Below are 14,418 nucleotides of genomic sequence, written 5' to 3'. Positions count from 1 at the left end.
TCTGTGTGCCTATGTCTGAAGTCTGTGAATTTGGGGTAATATGCCTGAAGCCATGTATTAGTGCTGTGTACATGTCAATGGTCTGTTCATTTGTGTCTGTATGAAATTCATATATGTATATGATGTGCCTATGTTTATTTACAGATGTGTGTGAATATACTGACATGATTGGCAGAAGAGAGCTGTGACTGTGAAGTGCATGTATATACCTGTAAGCATACTTGTGGCAGGTGTCTGAAACTCTGTATCCATGTACATACTACAGTGGTACTCTCCCATTGGACAACCTTTCTTATCCTTCCTGTCCTGTCCTATATTTTAGTATCTCTGGGAAAAATCTATCCACAGATACTTCATGAGGCAAAAATTAGGAAAATTTTAACTTAACTGTGTTTAGGAAGATAAACTCTAAGAGCTTCCAAGTCTACTGAGAAATCCCCATAGGCAAGACTGCTGGTAGTGGTGGTAAAAAGTGGTATTGTTTCTGACATTTCCTTCAAAGTGTGTGAGTTCTAATTAAACCCTGTTTGTTTGGTGCCCGGGGTCACCAGACTCTGGCTGTTGTCTTTTTGGACTATATACCAGACTTCCTTCAGGGCCAGGGAATAGAACACTTATAAATTACAAATAGCTCTGCAGTGTCAGGCTTTCTGAATGGACATTACTCATAGGAAAGAAAGTGCACAAAGATCTTTTAGACTGCTTTAAGCTTCTATTCTGAGGCTTATTGTGAGGCTTCTTGCCTAAGGAAATGACTATTGTCTTCTTATTTTGACTTTAGGCAATATGCTTAACCTATGTTTTATTGTCCTTATCTGCTAAATGTAGAAAATAACTACTTTATAGAAGTTGTCTCTTGCTGTGGTAGACCATGACCAAAAGCATATTAGATAGGATAACAATAGTTCATTATTAAGGGAAGTCAAGGCAAGAACTCAAGCAGGAGCAGTGGCAAGAGCCATGGAGGAAACATGATTCCTTGCTTACTTTTAGGCACACTTAAGACACCATTCTTATACATCCCAGACCTACCTGCCTAACATGGTAAGCTGCCTCCCTATATAAATTAATAATCATGAAAATGCCCAATAGACAATCCTATAGATCAATCCAATGCTGAACTTCACAAGATCTCTAAGACAAAGAATGCTCTCTTATATATGGTTGGTTGACAAAAAACAAAACAAGGTCTAATTAACTAATTAGGTTCCCACAGAGGTAACTGGGGAGATAATCTTAGAATTACCACCTCCCTACATGCCAGGACATTAGCCCTTTCCATTTACCGCATCAATCTCATTCAGGGCTTTCCACTGTTCATAGGGGACACCTAGAGCCTCAGCAGTCTGAATGGTCCTCTTCATATGGCTGGTCCACACCTTCAGGGAGCTGATGCTTTGAGACTGAATGAAGTTGGCCAGGGCATAGGCATACTAGGGGTACAAAGGAGAAGAAGGAAAAAAAGAGCTGAGAAGTGAAAGATCAAGGAAGTCATAAGAACAGGTTCAAATCTTTCATAAATGGTGAAGTACTAAAGGGCAAGCAAGAAAATGAGGGTTAAATTTATATAATGAGAAACCTGAGACTACAGCTCAGAGGTAGACCATTGAGGTGCCGGGTTCTTTTCCTCATACCACAAAAGACTACATAAAAACATACTATTGAGAAGGTGGGATACAGAAAAACTGATCAAAGTGTACAAAGTTACAGAATAAGTTCTAATGTTCCAATGCACAGGAGGGTAGCTAGCGTTAAAAATTGGTGTTGTATAGTTCCAAACCCTTAGAAGATTTTGAATGTTCTCATCTCACACAATGTTAAACACATAGGATGATAGGCCAATTTACAATTAGCATGGAAGTAGTAAATTGGATCTAAACAATATGTACAATTATAAGTCATATCTCATCCTGGGGCACTGATGCACTGATGCTTGCTCACTGAATCCCCTATTAGGTGAATCATTTATTCAAACAGGCCCACCTCTAGCATATGTGGAGCCTAAGAATAAATGGAACCACCTCATGGTCTGCATCCTTTCTCCTTCCATTTCTGATGATATCCAGCAATGTAGGTATCTTTACTACGTTTCTGAGGTTAATCAAATCACATCATCAAGTTCTGGTTATGCTCCATTTTCAGTGGTCCTCTTCCACACAAAGAGTAACCTCAGGGCGACGCTTGAGCCTAAAAGTTAATATTTCTGTGACTAAGGCCTATTCTCAGGTGAACACTATCAGCTAGGTGCATACAGGCACTGAAGCAGATTTCAGGCCATTACCATGGGGTTCCAAGGTTAAAAGAGCCCAGAATGGGGTCTAGAATTGTGGATTGAAGGATCTGAAAGACAGTGCTCCAATTTTGTGAATTCCCATTGCTTGAATGGGGATCCTGGTACCCAGTTAAAGGGCATTTGCACATGCATTGAGTATTAATTGCCCTGTTTTGGATGCTGAAGTGTCAATTGTGGTGATTTATTATTTATAAGTTGCTAAAGCTTTCCTGAGGATTCAGAAAGCAAAGTCAGGTACAAGCCACAGAAGTCAGGCATACACCTTGAATCTCAGCAGTCAGAAGCTAGGAGATGGTGGTACACACCATTAATCCTAGGACTCATAATTAAGAGGTAGAGGGATCTCTGTGAGTCCAAGGCCACCTAGGGATACATGAGATTGAATCAGTCTAAAAGAGTAACAAATCACATGTCTTTAATCGCAGCACTAGATGCGTATAAAAGATAGAAGCAGGTCTTCAATATTCAGTAGGAGGCATTGATTCTCCAGCCACACTGAAGACAGGAAGGCTGAGTAACAAGGAGGATAGGAAGACATTCAGTCTCAGGTTTCTTTTTCCAGCCATGCTGAGGAGAGGCAGAAGGATCAACCAATTCAGCCTGAGGTAGAGATAAGAAGCTAGTGGTCAGCTGCTTTGCTTTTCTGATATTCCGCTTAAAGTTTGAACCCCAATCAGTCTTGCGGGTCTTTTAATTTTTCATGTTACAGTTAATACTCTACAGAACCAGCCACTTAAATAATGGCAGTGCAGAAGGGAACCACAAAGGGCTGTGGGAGCCCTGTGTACAGGGTTTATTAATCACACATGGCACATCCCAGGTATATCTGCACAAATGGGCATAAGCACAAACTTGTATGATAGATGCAATTCAGCAGTCAGTGTTCAAGAAGCCCTTGCCTGAGAAAGAGAAAGGCAAACCCCAGTAGCTCCCTTACACATTTTCCTTCCTTGACCTCACATCACACCTATAAAATGCAAACATCAGACACTTAGCAAGCCTTGCCTCTAAGCTGTGTGGAAAGCAAACTACTTCCTGTTACACAGTAGGTACTAGTTAAATGAAAGCTATAAAGACTGGGGTGGCTGGCCTTTAAAACCAGGCCTGGTGCAGTGGGCTGAAGGACGTGAAGGTTTGGGTCTGATGTGTGCATATATACACATATTTGTGCATGCAGGAGGTACTCATGTGGACATGGCCACTTTTCCAATAAGCTGAGTTATGCAAGTAAGACAGGGACTAGCTATAACCAAGAAGCCCTGGAGATAAAAAAAAATACCTCAAGAGATTTCAACCTCTGTTCTAGAGAGCAGGAGAGGTAAGAGTCATGTCAGAGGCAACCTCCAGAAGGAGGTTTCCAGTCCATAGGAATCAGAAAGGATCCCTGACGACAGGGCTTCAGGGACAGTCCTAGTTTGGGACATCTCCCACCTATCCAGCAGGTACGCTGAGGCAAGGCAGGAAGGAATGGTTTTCAGTTCTGTCTATATGTTATCTTGTACTGATCAAGTGACCTGAGGCCGCTTTCTGTCTCTGTTGCTCATAAACAATGACAGTTATTCTCAGTTCACACTGCTGTTGTCATTCAAAAAATACATACAGAAGTTTATGGTACTGTGGCTGTGCAGAGGTGTTCAATAAAAGACAGTATGGGGCTGTAGAGTTGGCTCATCAGTAAAGAGCACTGGCTGTTATCATTCCCAGAACCCATATGATAGCTCACAATAATCTATAACTCCAGGGGATCTGATGTTCTCTTCTTGCCTTTGTGGACACCAGGCATGCACATGGTACACAGACACACAAGTAGACAAAACACACGTACACATAAAATAAAAGCAAATAAAACTTAAAAAAGACATTAATAACTAGGAATGCCCCTCCTGCACTTAATTTCCTACCTATGTTATCTCTAAGTGATTTCTCCAGCAACATGTTTTCTAACAATCCTAGGTAAAGGACCAGAAGCTGTGAAGAAAACTCCGTTGTGAAACAAGTACCCAGAATGGACAGGTTACTATACTGGGCTGGGAACAGGGAGAGTCATGACCTGAGAGAGAGTCAGTGTTAGATCAGAATGAGGAGAGATGTTCCCAAAGGCCAGTGCCCATAAGATAAGGAGTGAATGGGGAGCATTTCCTGGATGACTAGATCTTGGAGCAAGAGCAGGGCCTTGGAAGGTAATGGAGTGATGAGAGGCAGCAAGGCAGGGACAGTGTGATTTCTAAGATGGGCTAGGGGACACTGAGTCATGAAGAAGAATGATTCAGGCTGAGATCCTCAGGTCACCTATCTATGTACTTGATAGCAGCTGACAGAGGGACCAAAAAGGATAGCAAGATGGGAATGAACAAAGGCAGAGTGGCAAGACTGATGAGGGGAGACATCAAGTAGGGGAAGGGTGGTCACTGTGATGGAGCTTGAGGAGCAGCTAGAAATTTGCAGTCTTGGAGGACCATGCTAGTGATCCTGCAGAAGTAGTAGCTGTATGGGAACCATTCAATGTCTGTGACAGGACTCAGTGACTAATGATGGAAGAGAAGGATCTATCATAATTTGCTCCTTTCCCATCTAAAGGCTACTTCTTAAAACCCAGTCATTGGCTACCCCACTTGGGCTAGCCTAGTCTACAGACCTGAGTCTTTGGAGTCCTCCTTACCTGCTTGCCCCGAGATGAGAGGCCAGAGTCACCACCAATGCGGCCTCTGAGGTTGAGTTCACTCTCCCCATGCCGGCATAGGTAGATGGATCGGGGTGTGACATGAATGTTCATGAGGTAGTAGGCTGTGCGGCTCTGAACATGGTCCTGCACTCGATTTACCATGTAGCGTGTGCCCACATCGAAGATCTTGATGTAGGACAGGTGGCTGGACCCAACCCAAGCAGAAGCAAACATCTTAGGTGCTGATTGTAGGGAGGGTTGATTCCAAGAGAAATTCTCAACCACACATCCTGCTTCAAATCCTCCTCTGGAATTCAGCTCCTGTCTAACACGATGTTAATGCCTAATCTTGTTGTGGGTATATGTTCTAGAGATTTTGTTCCTGACGACCCCAAGGACCTCATCACTGTGGGGTACTATTTCCTTTCTTCAGGTTGAGTCAACCTTTCTTTTTACCTTTCCTAATCACAATACAATAGGCTAAGGTTCTTCTCTTTAGTCTATACCTGCAATTCACAAGTACTTTTATTTGAATTAAGGCACTGTGCCTTGGGTAGAGGATATCTGCCCTTTGGGAACCCTTAGAGTAGCCAAAAACATGCACTTGGAAACATGTGAATAATATTCAACATTTTTGTCACAAACAGCACAGCATGGCAAGTATTAGTGTGAAGTGATACAGAAATGGTGCAGAACATCACTAGCAAACTTGTGGTCCTGGCCCCAAGTTCCTGGTGGTCCCATAAAACAACCTGTCTCTGGAGGAACTGGGAGGCAGGGGTGAGGATACCAACAGATCGAAAGACTTAGAGCCTTGAAGTAAGACTTCTACAGCTTCTGTTACAGCCATAAATCTTCCAGTTATTCGACTGTATGGACCTGAGAGAGCTCTGTGGGAAGAAGAGTGGGAACACGCATCCCAGGGTCCATAAGGCTGCTGATAGTTTTTGTTTCAGAGGGCCTCTTCCTTGATCTTCCTAGAGAAGTCATTTCCATCTACAACCCCATTCGTCAAGACTCCAGGATCCATGTGCAGTGATTCCCACAGAACACTTGCATTTGTTGAGTATTTTTTGTGTATCTTAGAGAGACTAGGAGATTTTAAGATGTATGAATCCTCACAGACATCATTCATAGAAGATATCATCATGTAGAAAACTGAAGCACACAGAGAACCAATTTACCACAGAATGTGTCCCACTCCAGTGATCTTTCTAGGATCCTCAGAGCCTAAGGGCAGAGTGTCTCTGATGTTATCTTGTTGAGTGGCTATTATCAGTTCCCAATACTAGTCTCTATGTGGCTCTAAGGGAACTTTCAAATTCCATAGCTATGTCTGATACCCTAAGTGATTTTACATGCTATCTGTAGTTGGCATCACTACATAGCGCCATACCTTACCCATGACTTTTTAATTCTTATATTGCCGTTGTGCTTGGAATATTCTCAACACTCCTCTCCTCTTTTCATACTAAGAGCTAATTAGGCCAGCTGTCTCAAAGTACTTTTTGTTTTGGTTGAAATGAAGTCCCTTGCTAATTTCCAAAGTTGAGCTCCTATGTATACATCTTTCAAAAGCTAGGATGATATTTACTCTGTCAAATGTTTGCAGGATAGTTTTCTTCTTATCTTTGGAAGATACAATATTGCTGATGCCCTGAACACATAGTTAGATTGCCTACTGAATAATCCAGTTCTTCCTGGCATTCTTCCTTATAGGTAGGCCAAGTTCCCTGCTTGAGTTCCTTCAATTATCTGGCTTACTGTTCCCACAACTGGGATCAGTTGTGTATATACCACCTTTTTCAATTTATTGGGCCTTCTAGCAAAGCATGGACAGTCTTGCCTCTTTGGCTTCCTTAGACACTGCTAAAGCTAGCCATGATGAATGAGTTATAAATGCCTATTAATTAAATAAATTAATAAAATAATTCATTTTATTAAAAATAATTAAATAAAACTGGCCTTCTACTTCCATCTTCTTCAGGCTCAATGGGTTCATCAAAAGAATAACAGAACCAAACAAAACCCATCAGTGTCCTTGTAGGTGTCTAGATTCAGGTCTGTTGGTTTCTTTAATGTCATTCTTTCCCTTCAGCTCCCTTCCTGCAAGATCTTTCCATCATATGCTGTTAGCCCACATAGTGCTTTTGTGGAAATCTGAAAAAAACCACTTTTCTTCAAAGCATAAACAACTCAGTTCCTTACAGGTTTTCCTGAGAGAAATAAGTGTATCTTTGATCAGGGAGCATGTGCAGTGAGTAATCTGTAAAATTATACATGAAGGCCATGCCCTTTGCATTGAATTTTTAAGTCCCAATTGTTACTTCTTGTGATACAAAGATGTGAAGGGGGAAAATCAGGCTGAAATTTGGGAAATAAAGCTTCATTCAGTATAGAGTGTATTGCTGACTCACCATGTAGCCTCAGGAAAGCCTCTGACCTGATCAATCCCTGGTTGTCAGTTTCCCAAACTATGAAATGACGATACCCATTTCCTTACATTTCCATTGGATAAGACTGAAAGGATGCTTTTAAACTTTTTAGGGTAATAATGACTATTTACAGTTTTTTTACACTTCAAACTTGGGCCTCAATGAGTATGGGTAGCCAGAGTCTGTTTTCATGAGAACATTTCGAAAGAGAGTGAGTTTCTTGAAACATTTACATGTACACTCACATCTCCTTTAATCTGATAGCCAATACTTCCCTCTTTGTAGCTAGTATTATGAAAGACATTTTTCTTATTTTGTTGCTTTATAGGTCTTTTCATCTTTTCATATGTCCAGACTCTGTAAAAGCCACCTATGGACAGAACCCATTTCATTTGATTCTATTGACACCTTCTGCATGCAGTTTCCAAAGATTTGCTGACTAAAGAGATACATGAGGATTATGGCAGGAGAAATAACAGGAGACATATATAGTTAGATTCCTAGCCCCACCTATGACTTGTAGTGGAAGCTTGGGAAGTAGCTTCAGCTCTCTAAGACTCAGTTTCCTCTTTTTGGAAATCTATGATAATCAGCTTTACCACAGTCTCTTTTATAGAGCTATGGGAATGTGATGGAAGAAAGAAGGCGGATCTGTTTAGATGCTGAGGTGACATTCACGTGAACAGTATTTCTGCAATAAAAACTCAATATCCACAGAAGGGAGGCATTTGTTTTCAGGGAGCAAAATCCCATCTGTACCTACTGCATAGGAAGGTACAACTTTAGTCAACTCACGAATATTTCCCACATCATGGAAAACTGGACTGGAGGGGGTCATAAAGACATATCAAATCAAATCCCACTTCTGTTATTATGGAAAGAAAAGTTAAGGCCCCTAAAGGTATATATTTCCTTAGGTCCTATAAGATATCAAAACGGGCTAAGACTCCAGACCTTGACTTTGGGGTGTTTTGGGGTCTCTTACCTGTCCAATTCCTCATCCAAAGGTTGGTAGTTGATCTCATAGCACTCAATTCTCTTAAGAAAGTCTTCTAAAACCTTTTCTTGGTCACAGTCTATATAATCAGGACTGCCGAGTTTCACTTGCTGTGAGAAGGTAGGAAGCACACAAATGTGGGTAAACAGAGACTCTGACATTGTACTTGAAAAGAGCCCTTACAGACAACTGACTACTATATACCCCATTACAAAGGCAAGGGAACTTTAAGCATTTGACAAAGGGTTTTACCCTAGTTGACAAAATTAGGCAATTAAAGAGAAGTTGGGCTATATTTTTATAATATATTTACTTCCAGAGAATATATTGCTTAACAACATTTGTAAGAGAACAGGAAACTGTGATGCAGAAGAATAAGATGACTTGGTATCATAAAGGCTTTCATAAATTTAGCCACTGTTGAGAAACAGGCATGTTGTCATTGGCTTTCTTAAAGACTGGCATCTCCTAGTCCTCTGATATCTACCTTCTCCTTCTTTATTTCCCACTCCTCCACTTAGTCACTTAAGCCTACACAGAATTTCACTAGCTAGCAGAAACTAAGCCTCTCAATTCTCTTTTCTAACCAGCTAATCTCTTTTGCCTATGCTCACTAGAGCTTTGTGACTAATTGCTGGTAGCCAAATAGATATTCCTCTTTAAATTTTAGATTATTTTATTATTGTTGTTATTGTGTACATATATATGTGTATGATTCATTATTATTATTATTGTGTGCATGTACATGTGTATGATGTGGTGTTATGGGACATAAGCATTGCCACAGTGAGTGCAAGGACAATTTTGTGGAGTTGGTTCTCTCCTTCTACCTTCATGTGACTTCTGGGGATTGAACTCAGGTCATCAAGTTTGTGTGCTGAGCATTTTTACCCATGGAGTCTCTCACTGGTCCCAGAAGGGTATTTATTTATTTAGTCATTTGTTCATTCGTTTATTTATTTTTCCCAGAAGGATATTTATAACATGCACATTTGACAATGGGACACTCCTATTTAAACTGCTCCGCAATTTCCAAATGTCTTTTAGGACAAAGTATGAACTATTTTAGTAAGTGGATCATGACAAGTCCAATTGCGTTTTCACTATAATCCCTTAGTACTCTCCTATTTGGACACACATTTTGCCTTATAAGGTCTAAACTAATTATAGTTCCCTGGATATATCATGTTTAGTGTATGCTATTCCCCATTTCAATTCTTTACCTGTAAAAACTCCTATGTATCCAGGATATTGCTGCCACCTCTACTTGGAGGCCTTCCTTGGCATCCTACCACATGCAAGATTGGCCCTTACCACTGTGTTCCTGCAATCTTCTCTTTCCCCTTACCTAATCTTTAATCTCAAAGGCTATGTCTATATATCTATCAGTGTCCCTAATTAGACTGGGAGTTCAAGAGAAGGGCTTTTCCTGTTTCTATACATTTAATGCCCACAATGGCTATCCAGGAGTACAGTTTCCCATGAATCAATAAGTGATGAAAAGGAAAAAGATATGAACATGCTATATATACCCCAAAGTAAAAATACAACAAATGGGTAGAGGTTACAGGGAGACAAATTTCACTTTAATTAGGCTACATTTTAATAAATATTAATTAAATGAATATTTTAATGAGTATTAGTTAAAAAGTAAGAATACCTTTTAATGAGTATTTGTTACTGTAAGTGTGAACAGAAATATGGACAAATACTTAGCTGAGATTTTAAGTACTTGATGAAGGGTTGAAAGAGATGGCCTTTAAGGTCTCTTATGCTTCTGAGCACAAGTAATTTGAAGGGGCAGGGAACAACAAAAGTTTGTGAGTGGTCTAATTCTAGGCCATGCAGTTAAGAAACTAAAAGTAGCAATGATTCTGATGTGAAATGTAGGGCACAATACAGAATAGGGGCTTTTGAGAAAGACAGCCAAGCCAGAGTGCATTCCTACTTCAAGTTTTTTGACTCTGCCAACTCAACACTTTGAGCCTCAGTTTTTCCTCCAAAACAAACATGCATGTTTGTTGTGAAAACAATTAAGGAGAGTCAAGCTTAGTGCTTGATACATCCTAAAGGTTCTATAAATGCTGTTTTCATCTAACCTTTTACGAACACTGTGGGCAAGGATGGACAGGGAGTGTTTCCTATACAAAGTGGGAGTAGCATCTTGGAGAGGAAGGCTTTAAGACTATAGTGGTCTTTTAGGTATTACCCAAGCCTGAGACAGAATAAGGAGGATTGAGGGTTGGGGAGATGACTTAGTGGGTAAAGAGCTTCTCACACAAGTATGAGAATGTAAGTTTGGATCCCCCAAACCTACATAAAGCTGGGTGTAGTGGTGTACATCTGTAATCCCAGTGCTTCTATTGTTAAATGAGTAAGTAGAGAGAGGAGGATGCCTTAAAAGCTCAAGGGTCAGTTAGCTTGGAATATGCAACAGAAAATAAGAAGATACCCTATCTCAAGCAAGGTGAAAGATGAGGACAGACACCAGAAATTATCTGACCTCCATATGCATGCCATGGAATATGCCTTCAACATTACACACACACACACACACACACACACACACACACACACACACAATGTATGTGTGCATATATATATACACACATGCATATTTAAAATGTAAATTAAATTAAGACGTATTTTTAAAAGAATAAGGAAGAAAGGTAACTTATTTTCCTTACCCTGATGTTTTCTGCAATGATGTCAGGGTCATTACAAATAGACTCAATAAAGAAGACCTAGAAGAGAAAAAGAGAGCTTTCCAGTAGAGGATTATGTTTTGGGAGAGCCAAATAAACATAACCATTCTTGACAGCCTTGAGTCATCCCTAGGGACATTTCTAAAAACAATGCTTTCACACAATGGTGCTTTCAGGATTCTGACTCCTATGATGCAGCCTGGCTTTAATTGAATTGCCCCAAATTTCTGATGGTTTTTTTTCTCGTGATGCTCATCACCACCTCACTATCACCAGTATCAGGTTGTAAGTAACTAGCTTTCACTGCCTAACCTGGCATCTCTCCTGTTCTGTTCTGCTCTACTGTTTCCGAATTTACCCTGGAAAGCTAGATATTAAACCTATGGAGTCCAAATTGGCTGCTCTAAGTTCCCTAGTTTGTACTTCTTTGTAATTTGCTCTAGGTAAGCATGGTTGTTTCACTCTACCTTGTAACCATGTTCTTTAGCAAATTGCAGAATCAATGACCGTCGTTCTCTGGTAGTGTTGGTGGCATCAAAAACCTAAAGACATGTAATAAGACTGGCTTACTCTCAATTTAGTGTTACCATTCTTTGTTTACCTTTGTTCCAAGTGGAGGGCTTCCAGAAGGGGGCAGAACTTAGAGAGGGTCTTAAAGAAAAAGAAGGCTTTGGAATTGGCTTGTGTCGCTTTCAAAACCATTCATTTAGTCCTTACTGTCTGCTCAGAAATGTTCTCCACTCTATGAATATAATAAGGCAAGAGAAAAGCTTGGGATTTTCCTTAGTATCATGTTATAAGTTAATTAATAGGCCTAGAAGAAGGACTTGCTCTGATAACAGCCATGGACTGCACATAGAGCAATTATAGAGCTGCTTTTCCAGATGAGACCTGTCCTTCCTAAAGCCCTAAAAAAGCTCAGGAACAGGAAAATTTTCCCATCCATTGTATTAGCAAATTTGAGGATCTGTAACCCAAGGATTTAAGACATTAAATTGCTGAGATATTTAGGCAAATATTTCTCTAGAAAAAGAAAAAAAAAGACACAATTCAACAGGCTTATGTTCTACACTGTATGGAAGTTCATGGAGTTGTATAGACGTTCAGTCTTCTTATTTTGGTATGGTATGCTTGTAATTGTTTGCAAGGATTTTTAATAAGAAAGTTTATAACATTTTGAAAAAAGAAAAGAAAGTAATGTTTGTACTGCGGTCTTAAATTTTTTCAGTTCATTATTTTTATTTAAATTAGAAACAATCTTGCTTAACATGTCAATCCCCACTCCCATTCCCTCGCCCCTACACCAGCCTTCCGGTTCCCCATCTAATCCCCACACCTTTCCCCAGGGAGAGTGAGGCCCTCCATGGGGGATCTCCAGAGTCTGTCATTTCATCTAGGGCAGGGCCTAGGCCCTCCCCCATGTATCCAGGCTGAGCAGTCTTAAATTTTTATACTGGTAAATCTTGAGGACAAATCAATGAAGCATGGGGCTTAAGAGTATGGATTTTGCAAATACTGTACCACCCTGGGAAATAATTTAATCTTTCTGCAGTAATTCTTTTGGAATCTAAAATAGAGCATAATAATGACAACTATATTACGGGGCAATGTGAATTACATTATCAATATAAACAAAGTACTTAGAATAATGTATGGCATAAATGGTTAGTACATATTATCTATTTTCCATACTGACAGATAGCCTGAGGGGGGAAATGGGAAATTATTTACCGCAACGTGACCTTCCTCATGGCTGAGGTATTTATGGACATCCTTTAGGGCTGCCAGAGCACACTGCCTGAAAAACAGAGAAAGAAACAGACAACCCCTATTCCCTAGATGAGTTCGCCTCACCGCTGTTCTCTTATGAATCATCTCTCACATGTTTTATACTAAATTATTCATCTACTGACCATCTATACAGCACACTTTGTTCTAGGCATCATGGTAATTACAGAGGGTTCACAGTAGAAACTGGCTCTGTGTCTACAGCTTAAGGGCATGTATAAGATGACATGCTGAGCAATGAAAGCATCCTAGCTTTTGGGCTCTAACTGTGTGCTACTGGAGCTCAAGTTGAATTGGTTGATGATCACAAGTAAGGCATAGGGATGTAGTCTTTGAGTTAAAATGAATTTCTGGCATAGGAAACATTGTAAACACAGGTATGATACAGATAATGTGCTTAGGTTTTAAGCAAAAAATCTTTTAATAGTTACTTGTTACTGAGTTCTATAGTGAGATACAGATAAATAATTGAGAGCCAGGTAGCACCTAGAAGTACTTCCAACCACATAGATAAAAGAGACTTTAAGGTTGAAATGATGAACTGAAGAGTGCTGAGCTACTGGAATAATCTCAATGCTAGGGGAAGAAATTTCTATGCTATCTTACAAGAAATAGGAGACTGTAAATGCTTCTTGATAGGGAATGGCTATTCTTGATAGGGAATGGCTATGACTAGAGCTGACTTCAAGCAGGTTGACAGAAAGGCTGGACACAGACAGGGGTGTTCAACTCATGGCCTAGGATAACTATTCAGTGTGGCCCAACACAAATTATAAACTTACATAAAACACTACAAGACTTTTTTGCATTATTTTCCTATTTATAACTTGACTGAGGAGTTCACAAGCACGAACACTGTAAATGTCAAAAGTTTGGATACCCATGGAAGAGCAGGCTACCCCACTAGTAGGATATGAAGAAAGTTCCCCTTCAACCAAAGTACAGCACAGGTTCTTCAATGTTGAACACTTACTTCCTGATAAGTTGGGCTTCCATGTTGTCTGGGAGAAAGAATTCATAGTTCCTGTAGCTCACTGCCTCACGTCGATATTGGCCTAAATTAAACACTGAAAACAGAAAACCCTAGTGAAGAGGTGGGAAACACTGCAGTGGCCAAAAATATGTTCTTGCTGGAAGGAATCTCAGAGGTAGAAGGCATAATTTATAAGAAATTGTACATATAAAAGGAAATGTAATTATAAAACTTCAAATTATGGGTACCAACTCATTTTCTCCCTCATATTAGTCCTGCAAAGTAGGGTTAACTATTTCACTTTTACAAATGAGGAAAGTAAAGCTCAAAGGTACAAAACAGCTTTCAAGTTAATAACTAGCAATCCAGAATTCAAACCCAAGTCTTTTGATTCTAAGTTACTTTATCATAAATTCCAACCATTTAAATGTCCTATTCAATAGTGAAATGAGATAGAGAGAGTAAAGTCAGTTACCCAAAGTCAAACAAAGAGTGAATTGATAATATATACAGATTGGGTCTCCTGACTCCTAGTTATCATGGTCATTTTATCATTTCGTGTCAT

General features: G+C 39.9%; 1 protein-coding gene across 6 annotated transcripts in view; it reads right to left on the bottom strand.

Moving 5' to 3' along the window:
• Positions 1–14,418, bottom strand: part of Pfkfb1 (6-phosphofructo-2-kinase/fructose-2,6-biphosphatase 1) — an 83,335-nt gene that overhangs the window by 13,792 nt on the left and 55,125 nt on the right. For all 6 annotated transcript variants that reach the window (XM_040743995.1, XM_040743992.1, XM_040743994.1 and 3 more), the window contains 7 exons: positions 13,854–13,947; positions 12,824–12,890; positions 11,560–11,634; positions 11,075–11,131; positions 8,376–8,497; positions 4,953–5,160; positions 1,287–1,433 (listed from right to left, as the gene is read on the bottom strand). In XM_040743995.1, the coding sequence (XP_040599929.1) occupies positions 1,287–1,433; positions 4,953–5,160; positions 8,376–8,497; positions 11,075–11,131; positions 11,560–11,634; positions 12,824–12,890; positions 13,854–13,947 (770 nt within the window). The remainder of the gene's footprint in view (positions 1–1,286; positions 1,434–4,952; positions 5,161–8,375; positions 8,498–11,074; positions 11,132–11,559; positions 11,635–12,823; positions 12,891–13,853; positions 13,948–14,418) is intronic.

This window comes from Mesocricetus auratus, unplaced genomic scaffold (assembly GCF_017639785.1).
Source record: "Mesocricetus auratus isolate SY011 unplaced genomic scaffold, BCM_Maur_2.0 Super-Scaffold_100003, whole genome shotgun sequence".
Taxonomy (NCBI): Eukaryota; Metazoa; Chordata; class Mammalia; order Rodentia; family Cricetidae; genus Mesocricetus; species Mesocricetus auratus.
Note: the sequence above shows the minus strand (reverse complement) of the source record. Positions and strands in the feature narration are given on the sequence as shown.